Below are 23,693 nucleotides of genomic sequence, written 5' to 3'. Positions count from 1 at the left end.
GCCTCATCATGGCAGTCAATCGCGGGCAAAAACAACCCCGTATTATTTAACTCACTTAATGACACACTTGCCACATTTGTGTGGAAAAGCACTCGTCTGCTCAGGCCCCGTCAACTTTCCACCTCAGCAGGCTTCTCGGAAACCGAGCAATGCTACAAGGATTCTCGTCCGGCTGCGGGTTGACGCCTTCCACCTTTACTCCTGCAGCTGCAGTTCTACAAAAGACGCAGCGTTGATATCTCGCAGTGAGCGTACCGATTGGACTGTTCTGGTACCACAACTAAAAGCGTCACAAAGTACAAAGATGTGACTATTCCTTGATCGCACAATCCAGAGTGCATGCAGTTGTTGAAAAGACGGCGCATTTTACATGCACGGCTATCTTGCTTCTCTGCCTCAGCATGCCTACACCCCCGCCCCCCGCATGAAGGCGTCTCTCTCCTTGAATCAACGCCGTGGCTTTTGTGCGGGGGACGGGTCAGAAGGAGCGGTCATGCACGCGCTTTTCTCCCTGCTGTGCGAGTCCCCTCAAACAGCGTTATTTATTCCGTTTTCTTCCGTTTTCTCTCCGTTTCCCGGCAAAAATGGCGCCTCGTCTGGTTTACCGTCGTCACAATCACTATGCCACCGGCTCCAACCGAGTGCGCCGCGTGCGCACGCCTGGAGCAAAGGTTGTTTTCCACAATGTGGGCAAGCAGCCTTCGCGGCCAAAATGTGGCAACTGCCATCGCGCTTTGCCTGGGGTGAGTTTCTGAGAATTTCGGAACCGTTTCACTTCCCGCCAGACGGACCGTGCCCCGCCTCAGTCTTTCTGCAGAATTCAACTGCATGCTGTCCCACAGCGTGCACAGTGGCGAGGCACAATCGTTGACGTGAAGAATGGAGCAGCCTGTACACGATTGGCAAAATTTGAACGTAGCATGCGCATTCATCTGTTGCCCTCGTTCATCTCCAATGAACTCGTGTTAACGGTGACAGGCAAGGGAGATGCCTTGCCTGTCCCGTCTGCCGCTCTTGGGATCTTTCTCCCGCAGTCGAAACGTGGGCTGACTGAAACGACTTACCTGAGTAGAACACACTGGATTCGTACAAAATGGGCCGTGTGAGCACCCTGGCTTATCGCTGTCGACTCTCCGGAAAAAATGGGACCACTGGGCCAGAAAGCTATCGCCGTGCCTTCGGCGGCTCACACTGGACAGAATATGGGAGGCAGGCACGTAACTGTTTGTGAATGCGTCAGGGGCGTTTCGTTCCCCCTTTATCGTAAATGTTGGCACCAGCGAGTGTCTACACGTTGACGACTGTGTAGGAAGTGTACCGTGGTCTGAAGGCACTCGGTGCTGTGTGGCTCGGATTCTGTACACGTTATTTCTTCCGACGTTTCTGCGCCCCTTCTTGATGTTCGGCAGTCAACGAGGACTAGACACTCCGGGAGGGGAAGAGGAGAGGGTAGACGCTTCTTCCCTGCATTTGAGAGATACAGCCCTTTCCTGCCAAGCAGTACGTTTTTCACGCTGAACACTGTGTTTGTGCGTTCTTTTCTGCAGATCCCAGCTGTTGCGCCACACAGACTGAGGCTCTTGAAGAAGAGAGAGAGAACAGTCCACCGCGCTTATGGTGGCAGCCGATGCCACGCCTGCGTACGTGAGAGGTAAGTGAGGCGAAGCGTGTCGTGTCAGGTCAAAAGGAGTGTGTGTAGTGCGTTTGGAATGTCGGAACGGCAAATCTTAGGATGCTGCTTCTGCATGCAGTGCCTGGTAGATATGCGTTGCACCGACAAGTGGAAGAGTGTCGGAATTCCGTGGAAACGTAAAGCCACAGTCGCTCTTTCTGAAGAGGTGCCAGAGTAGGCAGCCTTGTCAACAAAGCGTAACACGTAGTCAAGCAGGAACGAGCTCGACTCATCGTGGACTTAAGTGCATGCGTTTTTTAGAGGCTTCCACGGCTGTTTTGGACGGCGCAAGCCGGGTCGCCAGTTTTTTTTCCGACTCGAGACAGCCAGGAATGGCTGTGTTTGAGTTCTGCAAACATGAAATGGGGAAGATCTGTAGATGTGTGAAGAATGGCAATGCGTTGATGGTGTTCGCTGTGCATCCGTATCAACTCAACGAGTAGCAGAGTGCGCCCCCGTGGTGTCTCCCAGCATTTTTCTTGTTATCTCGCGGAATGACGTCGTCGCGCGTCTCGGGCACTGATGGGGGGACAGATAGGTGGGGTGTGTTCCCATTTTGATTTTTCTCTGTCATTCTCTTCTGAAGGACACGTGCTCTCTGCTGGCGATGCTTCGTTAGTCTCCGTTTGAAAAAACTGTTGATGCGTGTGCGCGTGCGTGCGTGTTGATGGGTTTTTCCTGGTTAACAGCCTTGCAGTTAACAGAAGGCCGTTCATGAACCACCCCACATACACTGGAAGCACGGTCAAATTGGATTTGCTCGTTCGCTGAAAATGGGCTCCTTGTGTCTCCGGGACTATTTCGGTGGGTCAGTCTTTTGGCTGTTCTCTGTGTTTTCCACCAGGATTGTGCGTGCGTTCCTTGTGGAGGAGCAAAAGTGCGTCAAGCAGGTGTTGCAAGTGAAGGAGAAGCAAAAGAAGGACGAACTGAAGGCGGAGTCGAAGAAGTCGAAGCAGAAGAAGAGCAGCAAGACCGCGAAGGCATAAGCGGTTTCCTGTTTTGTATCTAGACTTTCTTTTCTTGTCTTCGTAAACCTCGCCAAAACTTTCGTGAAATGCCTTCACATTGGACGACAGGAGAGACCAAAAGAGAGAGACAAAGGAAACGGACAGCTATGTCAACTGGCTCTTTAAGAGAAAAAGAGAAGTCAGGGGAATCATGGAGGTGCGTGGAGAGGCGTAGATGCGTGGAAAACGACTCAGTCTTGCCTGTTTTTCTGCCAGTCTCTGGGTTTCACGCACACCTGGCATGTTGATCGGTTACCCGTGAAATAATATTGTAGAGACTTCAGGAAGTTGGGCCGTCTGGCCCTGCGGCGATTGACTTTCTTGTTGCGCTCCTCTAAAGTGACAACTCCTCTCTGACAGTGGAGCAGGAATGTGAGGCGCCGATGGAGAGATGTGTGTTTGCGCTGCCACACGCCTCAAAAATGTAGAGCATATAACCGTGTTCTACGCCGTGGGGGCTTTCCCGCCTCTTAGTATTCTAGTGAGTGCAGTCAGCATACAACGCAGTCTCTTGCAGGATAGAGAACACCACCCCTGTAGAACAACGCCGGAACCAGTTAGGAACGCGAGCATTGCGCTGGGAATAGTAGTTAATGTGGGTGTAAAACCACCCCAGACCCCTGTGTATACAGAGGCGAACGAATTGAGGATCCTACCGTTTAGACCACGCAGTACCATGCTCGAAGTGGCTCTAGTGTGAGTATATTCGAGACACGAGAAAACACGGATATATAGTAATTTACAATCCCCGGCCAAGGGAATTGGTAAAGCGGCGGCTCACAGAGAGGACGAGGAGAAAACCTGAGTTCAGAGTAGACAACGCTGTTTTGGCTGAATCCACAGAGTGGCAAACGACCGGCTGCCTGATTTCAGTGTGGCAGAAACTGGGTTACAGTGGAGAAAGGTGTCCATTAAATCACCACAAGCAGCACCCGCCCGTTGTTAGGCCCGGCCTGCAGATCGTATCCTTCCCATCTGCCGTAAACTCAGTGTCGACGAATGACCCGCACGACCGTGCCTTCGAAGTATCGCTTCAAATATCATATGAGCAGGGACGAGCGTTGCTCACGTTTCTCTTTGACTTCCTGGGCTGTCGCGGTTAACTCCCGAAAGTCTGGCTGTCCGGCACGGTGCTCCTCACCCGGCGATAGTAGCCGTGAGTTTCGCGAATGTCTGTTCTATGGGATACGGTGGCTTTGGTTGCTGGCGGCACATGGCTTCGATGCTTTCTCATGCAAGTGTGCGCTGGCGATTCACGTGTCCGGACTACGATAGGCTACGCCAAAAAGGCCAGTAGCTTCGTGCATGCATGTGCGTGCTACAGGGGTCGTACGTGGAGGATTGGGGCATCACATATGTGCAGTCAGTCTCATTCATGTACTGGTGAACACATACGCCCTTGGTCCACATTGTGCAACATGAATACGGGAGTAACTACCTGATTCAGCAGTCTCATTGCGCAGCACAAGAAAACGTCGGGGCAGACGCTTCGAGTAAGACGTGTCGGCTAGGTCCAAAAAGAGGTTCTGCCTTATAGCAGTGAAGAATAGGAGTATCCAACGCGAGTAGCTCCACTCTGACACGCCCCAGGCAACAAAGGCCTGCCTCCTGCCTTATCGCAACCGTAGCCGTCGGTATGCGTGTGATGTCCATGACACGCAGGCAACGGCGTATCCTATGGAGGCTGTAGACTCTACGGCCCCTCAAAGATTCCAGCAACGAACAATTTCACACAGTTCGTACCTTCTAGAGTAGCGCTTCTGCCGACATGCAGCTATACTTTTTTATATTTTCCGCTCTTCGACTCGCGGCGCCTGCCGTCGCCACGCACTGCGTGGGAGGTGCAAGTGTATTTTAGCGGACTCCATACGTGGCAGCATCAATTTTGTGGCCACAACAAATGCGCAGATCCTTCACACAATTGAGGAAGAATGGGAAAGGAAGCTGGTGTTCGCCCCATGACCGGCAAGTGGGAGGGAGACGCAGCCCAGAACGTTCATTGCAAGCACCACACACAGCACAACTATTTGACTAGACAAATGTATCTATGTAAATGAGTGGACAGATAGACACATACATACAAAGGCGTATGTGTCAACAGACATAGGTAGCCGCTGTCCTCTGAAAACGACAAAAAACAGAGACGGTGTATCGGCAAAGCCTCGCGTTTGCGCAGGACCGATGCACGGTTGTCGTGTGTGTTTGCACATGCGTGGAACCGGAGGCCCGTAGCAGCGGTCAGTTGCCCCGTTACAAAAAATACACCACTACGCAATACCTCGCAGGGATCGTCACATTCCTCCCTTCGCTCAACGCGCCGTTTCTGTCGCTCTCCATTTTCGCCCGCCCCTTCTTCCTGTCATCTCGTTGCCGCTCTAATCTGGAAGGAGCCTCAGATCTGGATTCGACAGAACCTTTGGGAGCACCAGCACTTCTCTCCCTGCCGTTACCGAGTCTCCTTCAGGCATCGTGATCCAGCTACTGGCATAGCTTTCCACTCCTGTATTTGTCAGCAGTTTCCTGAAGTCGGCGTTTTCTTCACTTCTAGAGAAATCACACGCGGCAGACGATGACACGCCGCTAGCTTGCGTCACTGTCGCGGGCCCTGGTGAATCAGCACTCGTATCACTGTTATAAGCATCTGTGCGGGGCTGTGATGTGCACTGGTCGCTTTGCATACTAGCGGCGTCCAGAGAGTTTCGAAGTGAGAGGTGGCGTGTCGCCTGGCTGCTCAGATTCCCTGAGTCGCGTAAATCTTCGCCTGGACGTACATACACCCGGACGACAGGAAGAAAGAGAGACCCTGCTCGGAGCGGAATCAACTGAAAGCGAACTTGTGTTTGACTTCGAGCCGGGAGGACGGTTGTGCGACACTTGGAGCCAACCTGAGGACGGAGGAAAAAAAGAGAGGCAGAGAAAACAAAGGCAGCGAGACATATACAGACATACAGTGACAAAATACCTGAGAAACACGACAGACTCGCGCCTTCCTTTGGGCGTTTTGTGTGTGACTCTACCCGACCATCTCGGTGAATTGGGGTCGGTACTGAATGCGTAGAGAGATGAGTGAAAATAAAAATGAATAGAGACGAGTAAAGGAAAAATGAATGTGAACGGGAGAGAGCCACGCAAAAAGTGGGCACAAGAGAAATGCAAGAGAGTTTGGCAGACGGTTCTCGCTTCTGTCTTTCTAGAATCGCCGTGCACCAAGTTGCTGGTTGCCGGACTGAATTCGGCGTACAGCAAGATGGTCGGGCAGAAGAAGCGAGCATGGAAGAGACGCAGAGAGAGTTACCGACAGTGAGGGCGGGTAAGAGAAACAGAGCACAAAACAAAAGATCTGTTTCATCGCCAAGGAAGACGCAGTGAGTTTCACCGACGGGGCGCCGTTGTAAATCTCCCGTTCACTCTGAGCATAATTCCTGCCTCGCGGGTTGAAGTCTTCCTTGATCGTGCGTGTCTGGGCTGTCTTCCTCTGTGCCAGTCAGTTTTGTGTCTTTCTCTCAGCCGGGACACCGCGTCCCGTTCCCGTCCCCTGTTCCTGTCCCTCTCTGTTTCGCTTCCCTTTTGCGGCTGGTTCCCCTTCCTCTCTCTCCCGGCCTTTGCACGGTTCGTTCGACCCTCGCCTGGATCCGTTGGATGCCTTTCCTGCTCTTCTTTTATCGATTCCGCCGGACCTACCATCAGCCAGTCATGGCACTCGCCAAGACGCGGAGAAGCCCCGGGGCCTCCCGTCTGCGACACGCCAGCGGTCCCTCTTCTTCTCTCTCCATCGCCTAGGCCGCTGTTGGATGTGGCAAGCATTCGACTTCTCTCGCGCCCCCGCTCGCCCGCCACGCCGTTCGCTCCCGCACTCCGACCCCCGAAATGCGAGGCAGGGAGATGGCTGTCGTCGGCAAGCAGCCCCGCGCGAGAGGAGAAGGCTGAGGAAAGGGAAGAATTATTCCGATCGCCTACAGGTTGCTGGCGCTGGGAGTACGTCTCGTCAAACTCGAGCGACACGGAGTGGCGCACTTGAAGTTGGATCTGCACACAGAAAAGCAGGGAAACGAACACGCCGAAAAGCCGTCGAACGGAAGACAAACGCAGACTCGTGAGCAACCAAGAAGGCACCCACAGGAGAAGCAGAAAAGCAAAAAGCAAAAATGGTGAGAACCAGAGGCGAGAGGCGATGTCAACGCGCCACCCGCGTAGCTGGTCCACAGCGAACACGAGCGAAACCAAAACGCGAGAAAAAAGAGCATCTCCTTCAATCCCCGAGATGGCGAGGCTCAAGCAAAGGCAGGGGAACAGAAACCAGAAACCGGACCTTCTCACGGGTGGGTGGCTGTCTGCGCATCGCTGCCTCCACGGGTTTCCACGCTCCGCCTTCGGTTTTTTGCCCCCCTGTGATTTTCCCAGGCCCCAAGTCCAGGCCTGTCCCCCTCGTTTCCGTCCGCTTTTTCTCGCTTACATCCGAGCAATTGGTGAAGACCAGAGAGACAAACAGAGGCGTCGAGACGCGGCCTGTGCGGGGCGCGAGGACCATGACGTCCACGGGGAACTTTTGAACGGGAAGCAAAAGAGGAATGTGGTAAACGAGTGGCTGCGAGCCTTCGCTGCGGCTTCGGCAACTATGGTTCTCTTCTAGAGGTGCGTTTGGCAGCGAAGGCGGCGGTAGGGCCAGAGCCGGAGGCTTTGTGGCGGGTCCCGCACACGTGGACGTGCAGGCAGGGAACGCAGCAGAGCTAGCCGGTTGAGGGGTTTCCCCAGACGAGATGTGCGGGAATTGAGGCTCGAGGAACCGATAGTAGACAGACAGAAGATACGGCTCTAAGCGCGGAGTTAGGGACGTTGCAGGCTCATCTTTCCAGGAACTCGTGTCCGGTTCTTGACCACTCCAGTGCTCCTCCTGCTCATGCAGCGTGGCCAGTCTCTGCTCGCTTCTCCGTGCTTCGTTGAACGCGTCGGCCCCTCTCTCTTCGTCTCTCCAGTGACGGATTTGCTGGCTGCCTCCCAGTCGACTCGGGTCCGCTTCGCCGCGATGCTGGCGTCGAGAAGCAAAGGACGCGCAGGCGTCGTCGGCGTGCCGATGCTGGAGGCGCACCAGAAGCGTTGTGATTTGGCCACCGAAAAGGAGCGTTTTCAACTGAACCGAACCTGGAAGGACGAAGGCACCAAGGGCGAGGCGAGACAGTGCGAGAGAAGAGATTGAAGCAGGACGCAAGCAAGACAGAAAACGCGGACCGAGACGCAAGTGCGGAAGACAAATGAAAGGCAAGCAGAGAACTTTCACGCCCTGTTGAGGAAACCGATGACAGAAGAACAAAGGCGATGACACCAGGCGAAAGCGAAACGCACAAAAATGTGGCGTTTTTACCTTCATCTTGCCAGTGGAGCTGCGATGAGAATCCGGGACATAACGGCGAGGGCACAATCAGACTGACGCGGACCCTGTCGGGTCCTTTCCTCCGTCCCTGCATCGCCTCAGGCAGAGTCTTTCTCTCTCCGACTCGCTTGTCTCTCTCGGAGTCGTTCTGCAATGCCGAGACAGGCGAGATTGACGCACAGTCCAGCACAACCGGCTCCGTCGGCGAGCAGCCCTGCAAGAAAATCTGGTGCAGGACGTTGCCCCCCGAGAGATGCAGCGTGCGGCAGGAGTGCGTGAGGGCGAGGCGGACTTGGAGGCGATGGACGCGCGATGTCTGCACTCGTAGAATCGTGATCGGCTGCGGCTGTCTGGCGCACGGCTCCTCTTCGTCTTCACTGGGGCTCAACGAAGAGTCATCGTCTCCTTCGCCCTCTGTCGACAGAGGACACGGTGAGCAGACAGCGCCATACATCCCCGCTTCGTCGTCGTCTTCCGCGGTCCCTGATGAAGGAGACGCGGCGCGGGCGCTTCTCAGTGGGGTCTCACCATCCGCTTGAGGTGCGCGTTTCGCCGTCTTGTTCAATTTCGACTGACGTCGATGCTCCTCTCTTCTTCGGCGACAGAGGCGTGTGCACGACATCGAACAAGTGATACTGTCGAACTGCTCTTCCAGGCCTTCGCCAGCAAGATCCCGCCTTCCCTCGATGCCTCTCTCGATCACAGAGATGCTTCCGCCAAGACGCGAGAGAGGACGCGCGGAACAGTCCGCGGCGCTATAGCGATTGCTTTCGTCTCCTCGAGGGTTCCCCTCACGCTTCGAGCCGCCCCCGTCAACTGCAACGGCAGAGACATCACCCAAGGAAGAGGCCGCGAGGGGAAAATCGGAAGCATGCAAGTCAGAGCGACAAGGAGACAGCTGGCAAGCATCCCCGTCCCCTCCACAGTAGATCGCCGGGACGAAATATCCCAAGAGAGAATTGGGAACTGAGTCGCCGCTGCGCAAGTCGGACCCGTTGTCCGTGCCCCCGCTCTTGTCGCCTGGCGTCCGTGCCGCGCTGCCCAGTGTCTCCGCGCCTTCTCCGTTTCCAGCCAACCGCTTCGTCTGCTCCGACCGTTGCCGTTCCCGCCGTCGGACGCGCCGCAGCGAGCGGTCACACACGTCGACCCCAGTGCTGGTGTAGAACTGCAGAGACGCCACGACGTGAGCTGCGTCCTCAGCGACCGCCAGCGAACTGCCGTCTCTTTCGAAGCCCCCGGGAAAGGGTCTCGCGTCGCTCGCCTCGCCGCGGCCGCCGTCGTCTCTCCCGTCCCAAGAGGCAGAGCCACAGCGCACCGCGCTCGACTGCGAAGTCGCCAGGCGACGTCCATCTGGCCTCTGGCGGTTGCCTCCCTGCCCCACGGCGTCTTGCCAAGACACGACCGACCCGGAACGCCAACGAAACAGCGACGAACGTTGCGTGTGTGTGCCTCGCGAGGGCAGACGCGGCAGCGCTTCGCGACACGGCGAGGCAGACGAAAAGGACTTCAAAGAACCCACGCGGGCCTCCGGGCACGACCCAACACAGCGCGGCTGAGAAGAAAAACAAGAACAGAAAAGAACAATCGGCACACAGACCCTGGAGAGACTCAGCGTGGCCAGACTAACCTGTCGGTTAAAAACATGCAAAGACGCAAATGTTTACATAAACAATTCGACAGTCCGTAGACGCGCAAAGACGCCTACTCTCTTTCATGCATCACACTCCTTCGGAGCACATACATATATATACAAATACATAGATATAGATAGATATAGGAGTGGATTGATATATGAGAATATATCCACATTGATATGTAGGTAATGCAGATATGGTTTGTGGTACATGCTTGTTCATGCGTAGCCGTATGCTGAAGACAGAAAGGTACTCGCAACCCTCCCCAGTGGCAGCGAGTACACATATGTGAGGTAGCGTACAGACACCGGCCTAAAAAGTGATTGGTGCACACTACGTGGAAAAGGAAATGCGTGGCGATATTCGCCGAGTTGATATCTTCCTTGGCTTCCTCGACTCTGCCTCTTCTCTGCTCTTACGGCTGCTGCGCCCATGTCCTGCACGGTCGACTCTCCTGAAGGCTCGAGGTCGGACCGAGACGCAGGGACACTTTGTTCACGCGGCGCGGCGCTCTGATCTTCGCTGCCGGGCCACGACGCATCGGCCATGCGCCCCGTTTCGTCTGCAGGCTCCTCGCTCTGGCGAGCCATGCTGAACGAAGGAACGAGGCCGCCGAAGCTGTCGGGCGTCCTCACACACGTCGCGTGAACGGGAACCACAGGGACGAGAACCTCGACATTCCGGCAAAATTTCGGCAAATCAAGCCACCCTTGAGAAAATGTCGAGCCTTCTGGTTCGCAAGACGTGGCCGTTTCCTCGAAACTGCTGCCGTCTTCGCCTGAGAAGACAGCCTCGCCCGGAAGGCGACTGGACGAAGAGTCTCCCGGCGCGCATTCGCGAGCCAGAGCTGCAGGGGCAGTCGCGAGGGGGCTCCGCCGAGGGACAATGGCAAGAACGTCTCCACCTTCGTCCGCAGCTGCACGTATTCGAATAAAGTCAAACTGCTCCAGGACTGGCAGGCCGTCGCCACCCTCGCAGTCTGCGCCGCTCGAAGCATCGAGAGGGTCATTTTCACCTTGCCATCGCGTGGTTGAGCGACTCCCTCGGAGCTGTCCGTCCAGTGCTGTTGCCTCTCGGCGCGTGTCCTTGCCCCCCCCTTGGAACCCTGACATGTCCAGCCCCTGGCCTCCGTGGAGCCCGATGTGCGCCGGCATATCGTCAACTGCGGTGGCGATCGCCTCTTCCCAACAGAAATTTAGCTGCACGGCGGCGCCTTCAAAGAGCTGCTCGTCGCCTTCCCAGGATCTGGTTGCCATCGACCGCGGAGTTATGCATCCCTCCGTCCCCGCTCGGCCAGCACCGATCGTGGAGCCTTCTCTCCACTGGAGGGTGCCCTCCTCGCCGGCGCCCGAGAGCGACGAAGACGCGAATCCCTTCTGAAACGAGACAGCGGTTCCTCTGGCCGATTCTCTCTCGCCGCACCGTCGCCAGCTTTCCGAGCTCGGGTCGGGTTTCCGGAGGCTGCTCGCGCTCTCGTCGATGTGGGCCGACACGCTGGAGCCCACCGCGGTCGTGGAGGGCGCACGACCGGGGACGGCCCTCGACGCGGTGTCCTTGAGATCGCCCTGTCCGGAGCCGGCCTCGCCTTCGCCTCCCGAATCCACTTCGCCGACCGCTTGCGGCTTGGAAAGTCTCCGTTGGGGGGACGCGCCCCCTGCAGGCGCCGCCCACAAGTCTTGAGCGGTTCCTGCGGCTTCAGGGCCCTCTGGTAGTGTCCCTCCGAATGGATCCGAGGCCCGATTCTGGAGCCCGAGGCGTCCAGATGCAGCCATGCCGGACAATGCGCCCGGCGTCTCTGACGCGAGGTCATCCACCAAGTCCTCATCTTCCTCGGCCAGAAGGGACGCCGTGCAAGCAGCAGGAAGGAGACACTGGAGAACGCGCAGGCGAGCGGGCCGGGGGAAAACCAGGAGCCCCGGGAGGATGTCGACCCGGATTTTCAAGTAGTTTTTCGCATTCAAAAAGAGGAATGAAGCGTTGGGGCCTGCAGGCTGAATGTGGAGTTGGACTGCGGTTGCCGGAGGTCGAAACTCGAAAATCAGTGGCCGCAGCATGCGTTCAAGAGGGGCGTCTGAGTGAATGAGAGTTGCCCCACACGGCGTGTAGCCCGGGAGAAGGCAGGCCGGCGTCTGCGGGGCCATCCGGTCTTCAAAGGCGAGGGCGGCGGGCGCGCTGCCCCAGTCGGCAAAGGCGAAAAAGGGATTAGGGAACCGACGGGACACCCGTCGATGGCGCCCTGAGAGTGCTACCGCGGCAGATTCTGCCGCCACCGGAGTTGGATTCCTTTCCTGGGCGGTGTGGCAGTGGGAACCCTCGCCTTCGTCCTTCAGGTTCTCCACTTGTTCGCCTGACAAGCCTTCAGCGGCTGCGTCGAGGAGAGCCGCCTTCACCCCACTGAGGGCTGCAGGAGCGATTCTGTGCGTTTTCGTGCCGGCCAAGGAGCTTGCAACGCTGCCAGAGAAAGACGAGAAAGAAGATAACCTGGTTCCTCTCGTCAGTGCCGCCGACCTTCCTGTCTCGTCGTCCGAGTCGCTGGGGTCTCGCCCTCGCCCCGTCGCCCCGCCCGGTTCGAGAGAGACAAGCAGAATGTCTTGCATTGCCTGACGCACCTCGTCGAGCATGCCAGGCGCCGGCAGCTCTCCGGCCCACTGGACGAGAACAACAGCCCCCACAACCACACACACTTGCTCCAGCACGAAGACCCCCTGGGAGCGACTGCTCCAGAAGAGTGAGAGAGAGTTCATGCCGGGCTGCAGCTTCAGCCGCGCCGCCTTCTTTCCGACCTGACGTGAGTGCCTTTGCGCCTGGTCTTCCGCCTCCCATGGCCGCTGCGCAACCGCGTCTCGGGAACAGGCCGTCGTCTCGGCGCCCAGCGAGGCCCCAACCACGAGCCAGACCGAGGTCGCTTGGCGATGTGTCTCCTCCAGGTGTGGGCGCGACGCCCCCACGCCAAAGAGTCCCGCAGCTGCCGAGGGTGACCCCCCGACAGATCCTGGGCCGCTCGGGGCGTGCTTCCCCAGACTGCCTCCTGCGCCCGAAGCGAAATCGGCACACGGCAACTGGGAGAGACGAAGAACAACTGCATCGGCCTCAACCGGGCCGACTAAACTGGAGTGGATGTGGAGCCGAAGTTCCACGCACTGCCCTAGGCTCACAGACAGACTGGGGACTGCGGCTTGGAGGCTCCCCATCTGGAGCACAGACAGCGCTCGAGAAGAACGGTAATGTGGAGAAGCGGCTGAACTCGCACTGGTCGCCATTTCGGATTCCCGCAGAGGCTGCGGGCGCGTCCGCAGGCTTGACGGCTTCGCGCTGTCTGGGGCTGTCTGGGCACGTGTCTCCAGCGCTCCCGAGCCTCCCGCGAGCACGGCCTCCCGCTGCGCTCTCGGCCCGGGTTCGCTCCGGTATGCACTGCCCACCTTCGGAGACCGTTCGTCCCTCCCGTAACTGTCTGGGGGGCCGCGCCCGTAGACCCGGAACTGAACGGAAAGGTCTCCACTTGACGAGGAAGAGACGGGGACGCGGTGTGTCTCCTCGCGGCCACGTTCTGGCTCTGGCGCCGGATCTTTCTGACTCGCTCCCGGACTGGGCGCCTCTCGCCCCGCCGGCACCCGAACCCCTGGAGACAGATGTGAGGCTCCACCACGGTCCGAGACTGCCCCCGAGCTCGGCTCACTCAAGACAGAAGACCGAACCGAACTCGCCCCACTGGAGAGGTCTCCTGTGGAGGTGGCGTCGCCCTGCGAAGATCTTGCTGTGCCTGCTCTCGCCGAAGCTGCGCCCGCTGGGAGAGTCTGCGCACTGGCGACGGAAGCAGCGGCGCCGCTCCCAGGGTTCCTCGACGGGCCTGCGGACGCGCCTTCTTCCGATGTGGAAGGCCCGGGAAGCGAGCCTCGCCGCCTCGAGAGAAGCATCTGCTGCCCCCATTCCCCCTGCTCGCAGCGCTGGCTCTCTTCCTCTCCTTCCTCTGCAGTGACAGTCTGTGGCGTTGCCCCCCCACCATTAGGAAGAAGCGACACGTCTGAATGCTTCCCCCTTGCGGCCTCTCCTGTCTCCCTTTCTGAGTCATCGCTTTGCGTCGCATTCCTACCTGCAGGTGTCTGGCCGCTGCGTTCGATCTCCTCAGTCTCCCGTCCCGTGTGAGGCCCTCTCCCGACTTCTCCCTCGACCTCGTGCTCGAGAGGCTTCGACTTGCGCTCCTCGCTTCCAGGCTGCAAGGGAACCCGTCTCTCCCCCGGATCGGCTTGTGGCGCTGGACGCCCGCGCCCACGGTCCAGGTCTGGTTGGCCTGTCGCCCGTCCCCCCGCCGGCGCGGAGGCCCCGTCAAAGCCGGGCTCTCGCTCGGTCCATCCGTCCCTCTCCCTCGTCGCCCTGCCGCCTGCGGCTGCTGCGCCTGCTGCGGCTGACGAGGCGCCGCCTGAAGGGGAGAAGACAGGCAGCAGCCGGTGTTGCTGGAGCTGGCCGAGCAGCTGAGCCGTGGACTTTGGTTTGACCCTTTCGAGCGTCGTCGCATAGGCGAGGAGACACGCGTTCTGCGGCTCCAACTCCGGGTGGCACGGGAGTCGGTAGAGCGGAATAAGGTCGACAAGCTGTCGGAGCACGGCCTGCTCGAGAAGCTCTTGGTCGACACTCCCCAAAAGGCCCCCAGCCTGCGATGCAACGGACCCCGCGGCTCCGCCCCTGACCGAGCTGCCAGAGAGAACCCCCGTCGAAAGTGTGTCGGGTCCTTGTCTGGGGAAAAAGGACGGGCGCAAACTGTGCGACGCCCCGTAGAGAGAGCCCACCCCGCTCCCCCCCGACGACCTGCCGCCATTCATGTAGTACGGCAGCAAGGCCGAAGAAGGCGTGTTCGCCGAGTATGCGGACTCTCCACCAGCCCTCACCCCTCTCACCTCACCGTCCGCGCCGCGAACGAGGTGGCCCGGTGTCGGATGGAAAGCGTTGTAAGGCCCGACGGTGCGCCCGTCCAGAGAAGCCTTCAGAACTGCCGCGAAAGGATTGGGAGCAGCAGAAAAACCCCCAGACGCCCCGGAAGAAAGGCCATGAGCGCGGTGCGTGCTCGTCGCCGCCGTCGGCGTCACAAAGGGCACTGTGCACGGAGTGTCATCGGGGCCGTAGGGCACGACGAGTCCCTGAGGGGAAGAGAGGAACGCCTCCAAATGCCCCGCCTGAAAGACACAACACACGCGAAACACCAAAGCGCCCCATAGGCGCACGTTCAGGTACGTGCATCTCTCTTGAGACACAAGATATATATATATATAGAGAGAGAGAGAGGCGTCGGTGGATGTCTGAACGTGCCTGCTTTTTCGTGTTCTCTCTCGTCCGCGTGCCTTTGTCTCCCGTGTTTCGTTTTCTCTCCCCACTGTTCGGTCTGCTTCGCTTTTTTGCGTCTCGGCTGCTGTTGCTGTCTCCTGTCGCCCGGTCGGTCTAGAGGTTGATACACGCGCATAATGTTCAGCTTTGGCGATGATGGTATTCCTACAAGTGTCCTGTCTATCTTCCGCGTTTCGCCTCCTTACCTGAGGGATGGAGGCGAGCGAAAGAGCCGGGCGCATTCCGCAAACCTTCTCCCTCTCGCTGGCACTCCGCAGGCCAACAAGGGCGGGCTTCAGCGCCCCCCAGCAGTACAAGTTTGGGGCTGCTCGGATGTAGATCTGTCCCTCTTTTTTGAGCAGCGAAGGAACGTCGGGCCCCAGCCACGCGGTCGCCATGAAAGTCGCGGACCGAGTTAGCCTGCGGGAGACGTTTCGTCTCTCCAAGCCGGCATTTGTTCCGCTCTCTTTGGCGTCTTTCATTGTTTCAAGAGACGAAGACGGGGAGTTGGGGCCCGAGGAAGAGCCAGCGCCTGTCGGAGGACCCAGAGGGTAGGGCTGCGGTCGGACCCCGTCTCTCCGCGACTCCACGCCTAGCGCCTCATGCGAAGAGAAAGACGGACGCTCCAGCTCGTCTCCGTCGTCGATGTTTATGTCCTGAAAGTCTGTCTGTTTTTGCGCAAGGGAAACAAAGCGTTGCAGATAGAGTTGAGGGGGGAGAAGGGGCTGCGTCTCGGTGCCAGAAAAGGGAACACCGCGCAGTCTGCGCTGCGACTTCACACCGCTGTCTCCTTCGCCCTCTTCAGGCGTCTCTTCTTCCCCGCTCGGCGCATGCGGGCCTCGAACCGCGACCCCGCTGACTGAAGTGGCTGAAGATTTGGACGCGTGGCGAAGACGCCAGGAGAAGGAAGGGTGAGGGACAGCGTTGACGTTCGAAAGGAAATAGGAAGAAGAGAGCGAATCGGCGTCGCCGAGACATCGGTCAGCTTCCGCCATCAGCTGCTGGCACTGAACCCACAACTGCAGATGCAGCGGAGCAGAAACCGCAGTCACAAAACAGGGAAAGAAAACCAGTGAGGCAGAACCGAACGAACGGGAACCAAAACTCCGTCGCCACGCGCTTGCATGTGCCCTCGGTGATCACGCAGACCGGAAACGAACCGAAAAGCCGATGGCAGGCTAGACTGAAAAAAAAAGAAAAACGCTCGAAACCGTACGTAGACGAAGATCTATATCGCACAAGACTGTAGCATTCTTCCTCTTACCGCCGTCCAGGGCTCCTTGACGAATAACGGGAGCATTTTGGCAAGGGCCTTCCGGCACTCCTCGAGGTCGCGTCTCTTGAAATGGGCTGACGCGAGTTTGAACTGAAGAAGTGCAGCATGTCTGAAATATCCGCAATTCACATACTGTTGCCCTGCCAACACGAAAACATGCACGAGGAGTTCTTCGGCATCCGAGCGGCGTTGCAGCTCCTCGCGCAGCTCAGACTTGGAGCAAAACCACCACGGGAGAGAGAAAGAAGACGCCAGAGCTACACCCGGCCCGTCTTCTTCTGGTGCCCTGGGCGTCCCGACCCCTGCGCACGGGCTGCTGGCGCTTCTCGCAAAGCGCCGGCCGTCTCGCTGGGACGCGCCATCGCCTGCTTCCTCCGAGGTCTTCTCTCCTTCTCTTAAAACAGCGGAGGCGAGCCGCAACGGCCGCGTGTCTCGACACGAAGAGGCATCGTCTTCCGCTTCCTGTTGCGTGTCCAATTCTCGCTGCACTTTGTTTCTGCCTGTCTCAGCTTCCTGGGGCCTGGCTTCGCCCTCTAAGAAGTCTCCGGGAAAAGGCCCTCGCGACCGACAGTTCGCTCCCACCTCGCGGCAGCCCGTGCTCTCACCGCGGCCCAAACTGTCTTCCGTCGACGCCGCCAGCGGAAAATCCAACAGTGGGAGACTCCACCCCGCCCTCTCTCTCCACGCGATGAGCCGCTGCAGTTGCTGGGCTCCATACGCGTACAAGTGCGCCGCGCTTCGGGCATGCGACGCCGGGACTGTCCCGGCGGAACCCTGCCCCAGCCCCGCCTCCTGTCCTCGTGGCGCGTCAAGGCCGGAGTCTCCCGGGGCTCCATCGCCGGACCGCCGAGTTGTCGCGCCGGCGAGTGCCGGGGAAGGCGGAGACGACAGAGCGGCTTTGCCCCCCGCCGCTTCCTGAGACGACACCCGCTGAGTCTGCTGTCGCCGCGTGGGCGACAACGAAAACTGAGGCGGCGTCAGGCGATGAAGCGTGCGGGTGACGGCAAACCCCGGACGCTTGAGATGAAGCAGGGCACTGCTCGCGCTGCCCGACGTGGACGCTCGAGGCGACCGGCTGGCGCTGGGATGCGAAGAGGCCCGGGAGGGGCCCTCGCTCGACACAGTCGAGGAGCACGCCGGGGAGGCAACGCACTGCGAGCAGAGAAGGAAATGCACACGACGGCGCCGCGCGTGACACAGAGGAAAACCCCCGCGGTCGAGAGGGCAGCACAAACCACAGCAGGCGCACCGCCCACCGTTCGGAACGAGGCAGAACAAGGCGAAAACGCAACGAGTGAGCGCACATGCAGATGCACATCTCCGGCGATGGGCCCCACACAAGGCCTGCCACCAGGTCTACGAAAGGTTACTTGACGGAAAGACACAAATGTCCACTGGAAAACTGGCCTTTTTTGAGATAGGGTCGAGTGGACTAAGGGACACGCGGTCGGATACAGAAACCTGGACAGCGCGCGCCGGACCTCCGAACGTCTGTGCATGCGTCGGCGAAGCGCGTACGAGCCAAAGGGATGAACCAATCCGACACGGGGAAGTCGTCCTGCTGGGACACTTTTAAACATATCGCGGCGGCACCGGCGCGGAGCCGGGACCTGGCAGCCGCGGAGCACATGCAGGCGCGAAGAGCTCCAGGGGCAGAAGAGAAGCGAGGCCAGCCCGGCGGGCCAGAGGTCAGGGGATCAGCAGGGCACACGAGAGCGTTGCATGCGCCGGGGAAACGCGGAGCCTCCGCCGTTGGCAAGAGAGCTCACCTTGGTGACGATGAAGTGCGCGAGGTTGACACACGCGAGGAAGGCCCATACATGGCCGGCGACGGCGAAGCCTTCCGCGACAATTTCCTTGTGCAGGGACGAGGTCATCTCGACGCCTCGAGCGCTCATCTCTTCAACTGGGGAAACGCAGAGACACAGCGCGCGTCGACGAAACAAGCAGGCATGTCTAGACGAGCAAAAGCTACGGATTGGAAGGGGTCGGGATCAAAATGGAGAAGCGAGGCACCTGGGTAGAGGCCAGCAGAAGAGGACGCGACCGAATACGCCTTCACTGCTTTTTCTCCCGGGGCGACCGGGCGTACACCCGCATGTCTGGCGAACAGGCGATCGACGTTTCCGCCGCCTCCATGAAGACACACACTTTCCCCACCCTCTCCCCTGTACTTTGGTGTGGCTGTCTCCCTCTCTGCGTCATAGTGTCTCCAGGGCGGACCCAACCGAAGCGGAAAAACGCAGCGAGAGTCCACCTGGGGCGCCTGGGACGCAGCGGCGGCAGCCGAACTGCGGGGTCGCTCTGGCGACGTTGCGCCTCGGGGCGCGCTGCCGCGCGTCTGCGCGTCTTCGCGGAATCTCTCTCGTTTCTTCTCCGGCCTACCTCGCCGCAAGCGAACGAGCAGATCGGCCTGCTTCGCAAACAAATATTGCCGAAACTGGACGTAGGAAATTGTATCCTCTCGGACGCGCTGCTGGAGGCGCCGGAGTCGGCCAGAGTCGAAAAACAGAGGGACCTCGTCCTTGGGAGTGTCGAATCCGAACGAAATAAACAGGCTGTGGCACTGCTTAATGTCCACCGCCGAGCTGTGGCGAGTCGTGCTGCCAAGGTCCATCGTATCGTACACGGCCAAGGCATCCTGAAGGCGCCACCACAGAAAGGGTTCCACGTAGAATTCGACAGAAAAGCAACGGCTTTTAGGGTCTGCGAAAAATGCCGAGAGGCGCGTGCCACCCCCTGCGTCTCAGGCATCACGCAGATTCTGCCGCACGCGAGGGAAGCACAAACGTGCTGTGATAACATACATGTACGTATGTATACACGTACATATGTATACATATACACATGTAGAAATGGCGGTAGGCGTGTCAGGGGGGAAGGCGACAGACGGAGACACAAAGGCGAACGGATCGAATAGCTGCTCCAGTTTTTTCAAAGGGATTTTGTGGGGTCTTTCGGGATTTATACGGGGAGGAAACGGCGGTCGGTGACAGCAGAGCGGAAGCTCTCTTTTTCCCGTGTCGTCTCCAGTCTCTCGTACCTCCAGGCGGTTGCAGCGTTCATGGAGGAGCGCCAGATTCTCTTTCGCGACGAAGAGAGGGCAGAAACGCGGTTCAGACATTTGGCTGTGGCGCTGAATGTCGTCCTCTAACTGAATGTACCGCGTCTCAATGGCCGCCACCAAAGTTTCTTTGAGGCGAACCATGAAAGTCTGCGGGAAACGGAGAGCGCAAAGGCAAACCCGAGACGGGGAGCAAGTGGGGACAAGCACGGAACAAGCAGAAGTCCACATCGCAAGCTGCATAGCTACCTTCCTACATTTCCACGGGGACAGTTTCGCACAACATGTGTACGGTAGATACAGGTACAGAGCGTACGTATACCTAGAGACAGGGAACCACCCAGGAGTCTCCACAGAACAGTGGATGCCAAATGCGTGCTGGAAAGTCCAGATACTACGGATCAACGCATGCGTCCACATCTAACGAAACACCCATTGCAAATGAGCACAAAGAACTAAGTTAGGTTTGACCCCTACACAGTGTGAGAGGTACAGACCCACGCATTCAGATGCATGCCGCCAGGCGCGGAGGCAGACGAGGAGGGGCGAGACGCTCCAGGGGCGACGGGAGGAGAGCGGCACTTCCCTTACATTCCAAAGATCTAAGAAGGCCGGATTGTTTGCAAATTTGCCAGTTGCATCTGTGGGGAGACGAAGAAACCTTTCTTTGCTTCGGGATCCCTGGGTGTTCAAATCACTCCGCAGTTTATCCAGCATCTTCTTGAACGACTTGTTCTGCGACTCGCTCTCCGTGAACGGCGTCACATAGAGCACTAGCCACTCCTCGTGTTGCTCTGTCAGGCTGTCCACCCAGGCCTTCAACATTCTGGAACCGACAGGACAGGAGTGCAGGAGTCGGCGAGTGAGCGGAAGAAAGGCAACGCCGAGAGGCAAGACGGACCCGCAGCGGCCATGGGGAGGCAGAGGGCGACACAAAGGAGGGGGGACAGCGCGAAGAAGCCACACAGTTTCAACAGAGACGTGGGGCGAAAAAAGAGGTAAAAATGCGGCCAGCTGCAAACGAACAGACACGCGACTCGCAGTCGACCCTCCATTTTGACCGTGCACGGGTTGCAAACCCCCTGCATCTGATCAACGGAGAAACGAGTTACGCTGTGCCGATGTTCCTGTGTCTCTTGTCGGGGCGAACGTCACGCGTCCATCCTCCCTCGGGACGCGTGGTGTCTTTCGGTAAAGAACAGGATTTAGCAGCGTGTACGTACGCATCTATCTGGAGATCTAGACAGATGGATTGTGACAAATACCTGAATGTGGATACACAGTCAAGGTCGATCCCCCTCTTAAACCGCGTGTTCTGTCGCGATCCCTATGGTTGTATAGGTATAGGTGTATCTGTCGGGGATCACCTTCTATGATGGGTTTTGTAGTCTTCCATTCCCTCTAGGTGCAAAATCTGCAAGTAGATGAAAGGACGGTCAGCATGCGTTCCATGTGCAGGCCGCTGAGAAGCCGTGGCTCCACTCGCCCCTGTCCCTGAGGCACCGCCGCTCGCGGCGTCTGGCCCTGCTACTCCGACCGTGGTCGCGCCCCCGCCGCCAATGGGGACGTGGGCGGCGACCCCAGCGATGGAGGCGAAGGCAGCCTTCATCGCCACCGAGGAGGCAGAAAGAGACGAAGCCGAGTAAGAAGAGCCGCCGGAAGCCGGTGGCAGGAGCCCTTCGAAGCGCGGCTCATGGTGGGGCAGAAGTTCGAGTCGCAGACCACTGCACTGGAGGGGGACGTTTGGGGACAGGGGACACCGGATGGATACCGCCTCCAGAGGCAGCCGCGCCTCGATTTGGGGCCGCAGCGAGGGGAAGAGGTGCTGGTCATCTGCAGCGAAAAACAGAGCCAAGCGAGACGGAGAGATGCTCGGCACACACGAGGCTAGAAAGCCCAAGACTGGAATGTCGCCACCGCGAGAAGCAGGCACACAGAGTCTGAGGATAGACGGCACGGCCCTGGAAGGAAGAAAAGCGGAGACACGGAAAGAGAACGCAAGGCCGCGCATTCGTGTGAAAGGACAAGGTAAGAGTGCGCGGTGACTCTCCCGAGCCGAAACGCCCGACAAGGACGCAGGCGCACCCTGAATGAAGAGACGGAGCGGCTGAGGCCCACTGAGCGACGCCACTGATCGAGGCCGGGAAACGAGAAGCGACCCCAGAGGTAGAGACGCGGGAAACAGACAACGGAGAACGAACAGAGGGACGTTAGACATGCGGTAGAGCAACTGTTCAACACAATTCAGAAGAACGGGAGGCCCAAAACACGAGGACACGTCTCATCATCGGAGACGGAACCGTCTCTCTGTAGTTCCCCAGTTCTCATATGTTCTCTTGTTCTCCCAGTCACCCTGCCCGAGTACATATGAAGATCGCTGGAACGGACGAAAAGGGAGATTCTCGTTCAGAAAAAAACTACCTTCGTCTCTCCGCTGTGGAAACAACTCACCGTAGTAGGCGATAGGGAACGCAGGGAGAGGCGCGCCGCCCATGTCTATGGTGTCTCTTGCAGCCCCCATCATGCGCTGGGAGTTGACGCTTCTCTCTCAAGAGGAAGAGACGGAAGGGAGGCCGAGAACACAGCGACACGTACCTCCCTTCCTCGAGGAGAGGAAGCCCCTTCCGCTCGTCCTCTCCCTGTGTCTGTGGGGTTGTGTCCGTGTCCCGTTCACAGCGGGTTTGTAGTCCGTTTCCTCTTTCACTCTCCCCCTCTGCTTGTCCGACAACAGGGTCTACAGAAGAGATGGAACAGACAACGGCCTTCTGTTCCTCGAGAAGGCGCGTTGGACGCCGAAATGTCGGGCAGCACGGACCTCTCTACAGTCCACACGTTTGGGAGAAGACTCAGGACGGAGCACGAGAGAAGACAGACGGACGAAGGAGCAAGGATAAGGCACTCCCGCACTGTGTCGCGTTGCCTTCGCTCCGCCCCTCATCGCGACGAGAAAAAGGGAGGCCCCTGAGAGAAGGTGCGGGTAAAAGTCGAGACACAACGGGAGAAAAGACAGAAGAAAAAGGCGAGACACGAAAAGAAACGGGAAAGCGACAGAAGAGAGAGAAGGGCGACCGTTGAGACCAGGAAGAAGAGAAAGCGAAGTGGCTATTCGCGACGGTAAGGCCGCCGTAGAGCGGCGGGTGGTGTCGTCCTAAAGATTGCTTGACGTGTAGGGATGAGGGGACAGGACAAAACCAACTGGACAGTGTGTAGGCGGTCACTGCGACGGGTCTGTCACGAAGCGTTGTTCCCCCTCTCTGCTGTGTTTTTTGGAGCAATGCGTCGCTCGTGGAAGCGTGAAGAAGAAACCGGTGAGAAAACGCCCCGTGGACCCTCACACAAAATTCGCTTTTCTAGAGGGGTGAAAACACTTGCCTGGAGACGGAGAACTTTTCAGCAGCCTGTCGGTCCCCGGAGGAAAAAGAGGAGGGAGAGGCAGAGTATGTGCAGATGAACGAAACGAGAAGACCTATTTTTGACGAATAGACAAGACGCACCTTTCACGCGCGGACGGAAATGGCGTTCAAAGCAGCCGACGATTTGTCTTTGCGGCAAGTGGAATGGGCAGGGGAGTCATGGAACTACGGCTCGCTCCGATTTCTCCGCTATCTTTTCCACTCGGTTTGTACTATTTCTCCCCTTTTAACTCGCTGCACGTGGCCCTTCGGCGTTGTGCGAGGGCAGGAGAAAACGCGGGAAAGGAAAGGCCGTCCAAAACACTCTTGATATCGAAGGGAAGGGCAGCAGAGGTTCGAGCGACGCCTCCTCTCCTGTGTGGGAAGAAGCACGGCGGAAAAGTCGCATTTTCCAGCGGAGAGGAGCCGAGTTGGTCTTTCCACGATGACTTTTGCGAGTCGCGAACGGGCGCCTGGTCCCAAGCGTAAAAGCACGTGCCCAGCCGTTGCATCTCCCGACATTGACGAGCCGGTGATTTTCACCGGCCTCAGCATTCGCTGTGTGTTAGGAAGGAGCAGTTTTCGGGTGAGATGCAGGCGAAAAGAGGGGAGGATTTAAAGTAAAAGAGAAGGCACACTGCGAAGGCGATCGACACACCGGACGGAGAGGACAGCCGCCGCGTCTTGATCGGAAAGCTGGATTCTTTGCCCAACTGTCCAGCGTATGGTTCTGGAAGGAGACAAGAAGATACTCAGTCACCGCACACGGGCGAAAAAGTGGAAGCATGAGGAAGATCGCACAACATCTCTTCACAAGACAGCAAGGCAATAGAAAGAAAAAGCGGTCGGCAAAAGCGCTCGGTAGGAGGGTTCCTGTGTAAGCTTTAGGTGAGAGATTCTTCGTGGTTATCGAGGGGGGAACGGGCGCACGGCTCACAGCGCGTGCCGCTTTGCGCCTGGAAAA

The 23,693-nt window shown here is 58.2% G+C and overlaps 2 protein-coding genes across 2 annotated transcripts; one reads left to right on the top strand and one right to left on the bottom strand.

Moving 5' to 3' along the window:
- Positions 1–584: 584 nt before the first annotated feature.
- Positions 585–2,658, top strand: NCLIV_045670 (hypothetical protein; the record flags this gene model as incomplete). The annotated part of the gene is made up of 3 exons (XM_003884117.1): positions 585–743; positions 1,548–1,651; positions 2,517–2,658. The coding sequence occupies 3 exons, from the start codon at positions 585–587 to the stop codon at positions 2,656–2,658; spliced, it is 405 nt and encodes a 134-aa protein (XP_003884166.1).
- A 2,752-nt stretch (positions 2,659–5,410) lies between these two features.
- Positions 5,411–21,861, bottom strand: NCLIV_045660 (conserved hypothetical protein; the record flags this gene model as incomplete). The annotated part of the gene is made up of 13 exons (XM_003884116.1): positions 5,411–5,440; positions 6,361–6,705; positions 7,133–7,818; positions 8,039–9,599; positions 10,101–14,849; positions 15,204–16,016; positions 16,262–17,425; positions 18,043–18,179; positions 18,659–18,914; positions 19,317–19,487; positions 19,929–20,163; positions 20,705–21,170; positions 21,789–21,861. 13 exons carry the CDS (start codon positions 21,859–21,861, stop codon positions 5,411–5,413), a joined length of 10,686 nt encoding a protein of 3,561 aa, XP_003884165.1.
- Between the last annotated feature and the right edge of the window lie 1,832 nt (positions 21,862–23,693).

This window comes from Neospora caninum, chromosome X (genome assembly GCF_000208865.1).
Source record: "Neospora caninum Liverpool complete genome, chromosome X".
NCBI classification, from domain to species: Eukaryota; Apicomplexa; class Conoidasida; order Eucoccidiorida; family Sarcocystidae; genus Neospora; species Neospora caninum.
Note: the sequence above shows the minus strand (reverse complement) of the source record. Positions and strands in the feature narration are given on the sequence as shown.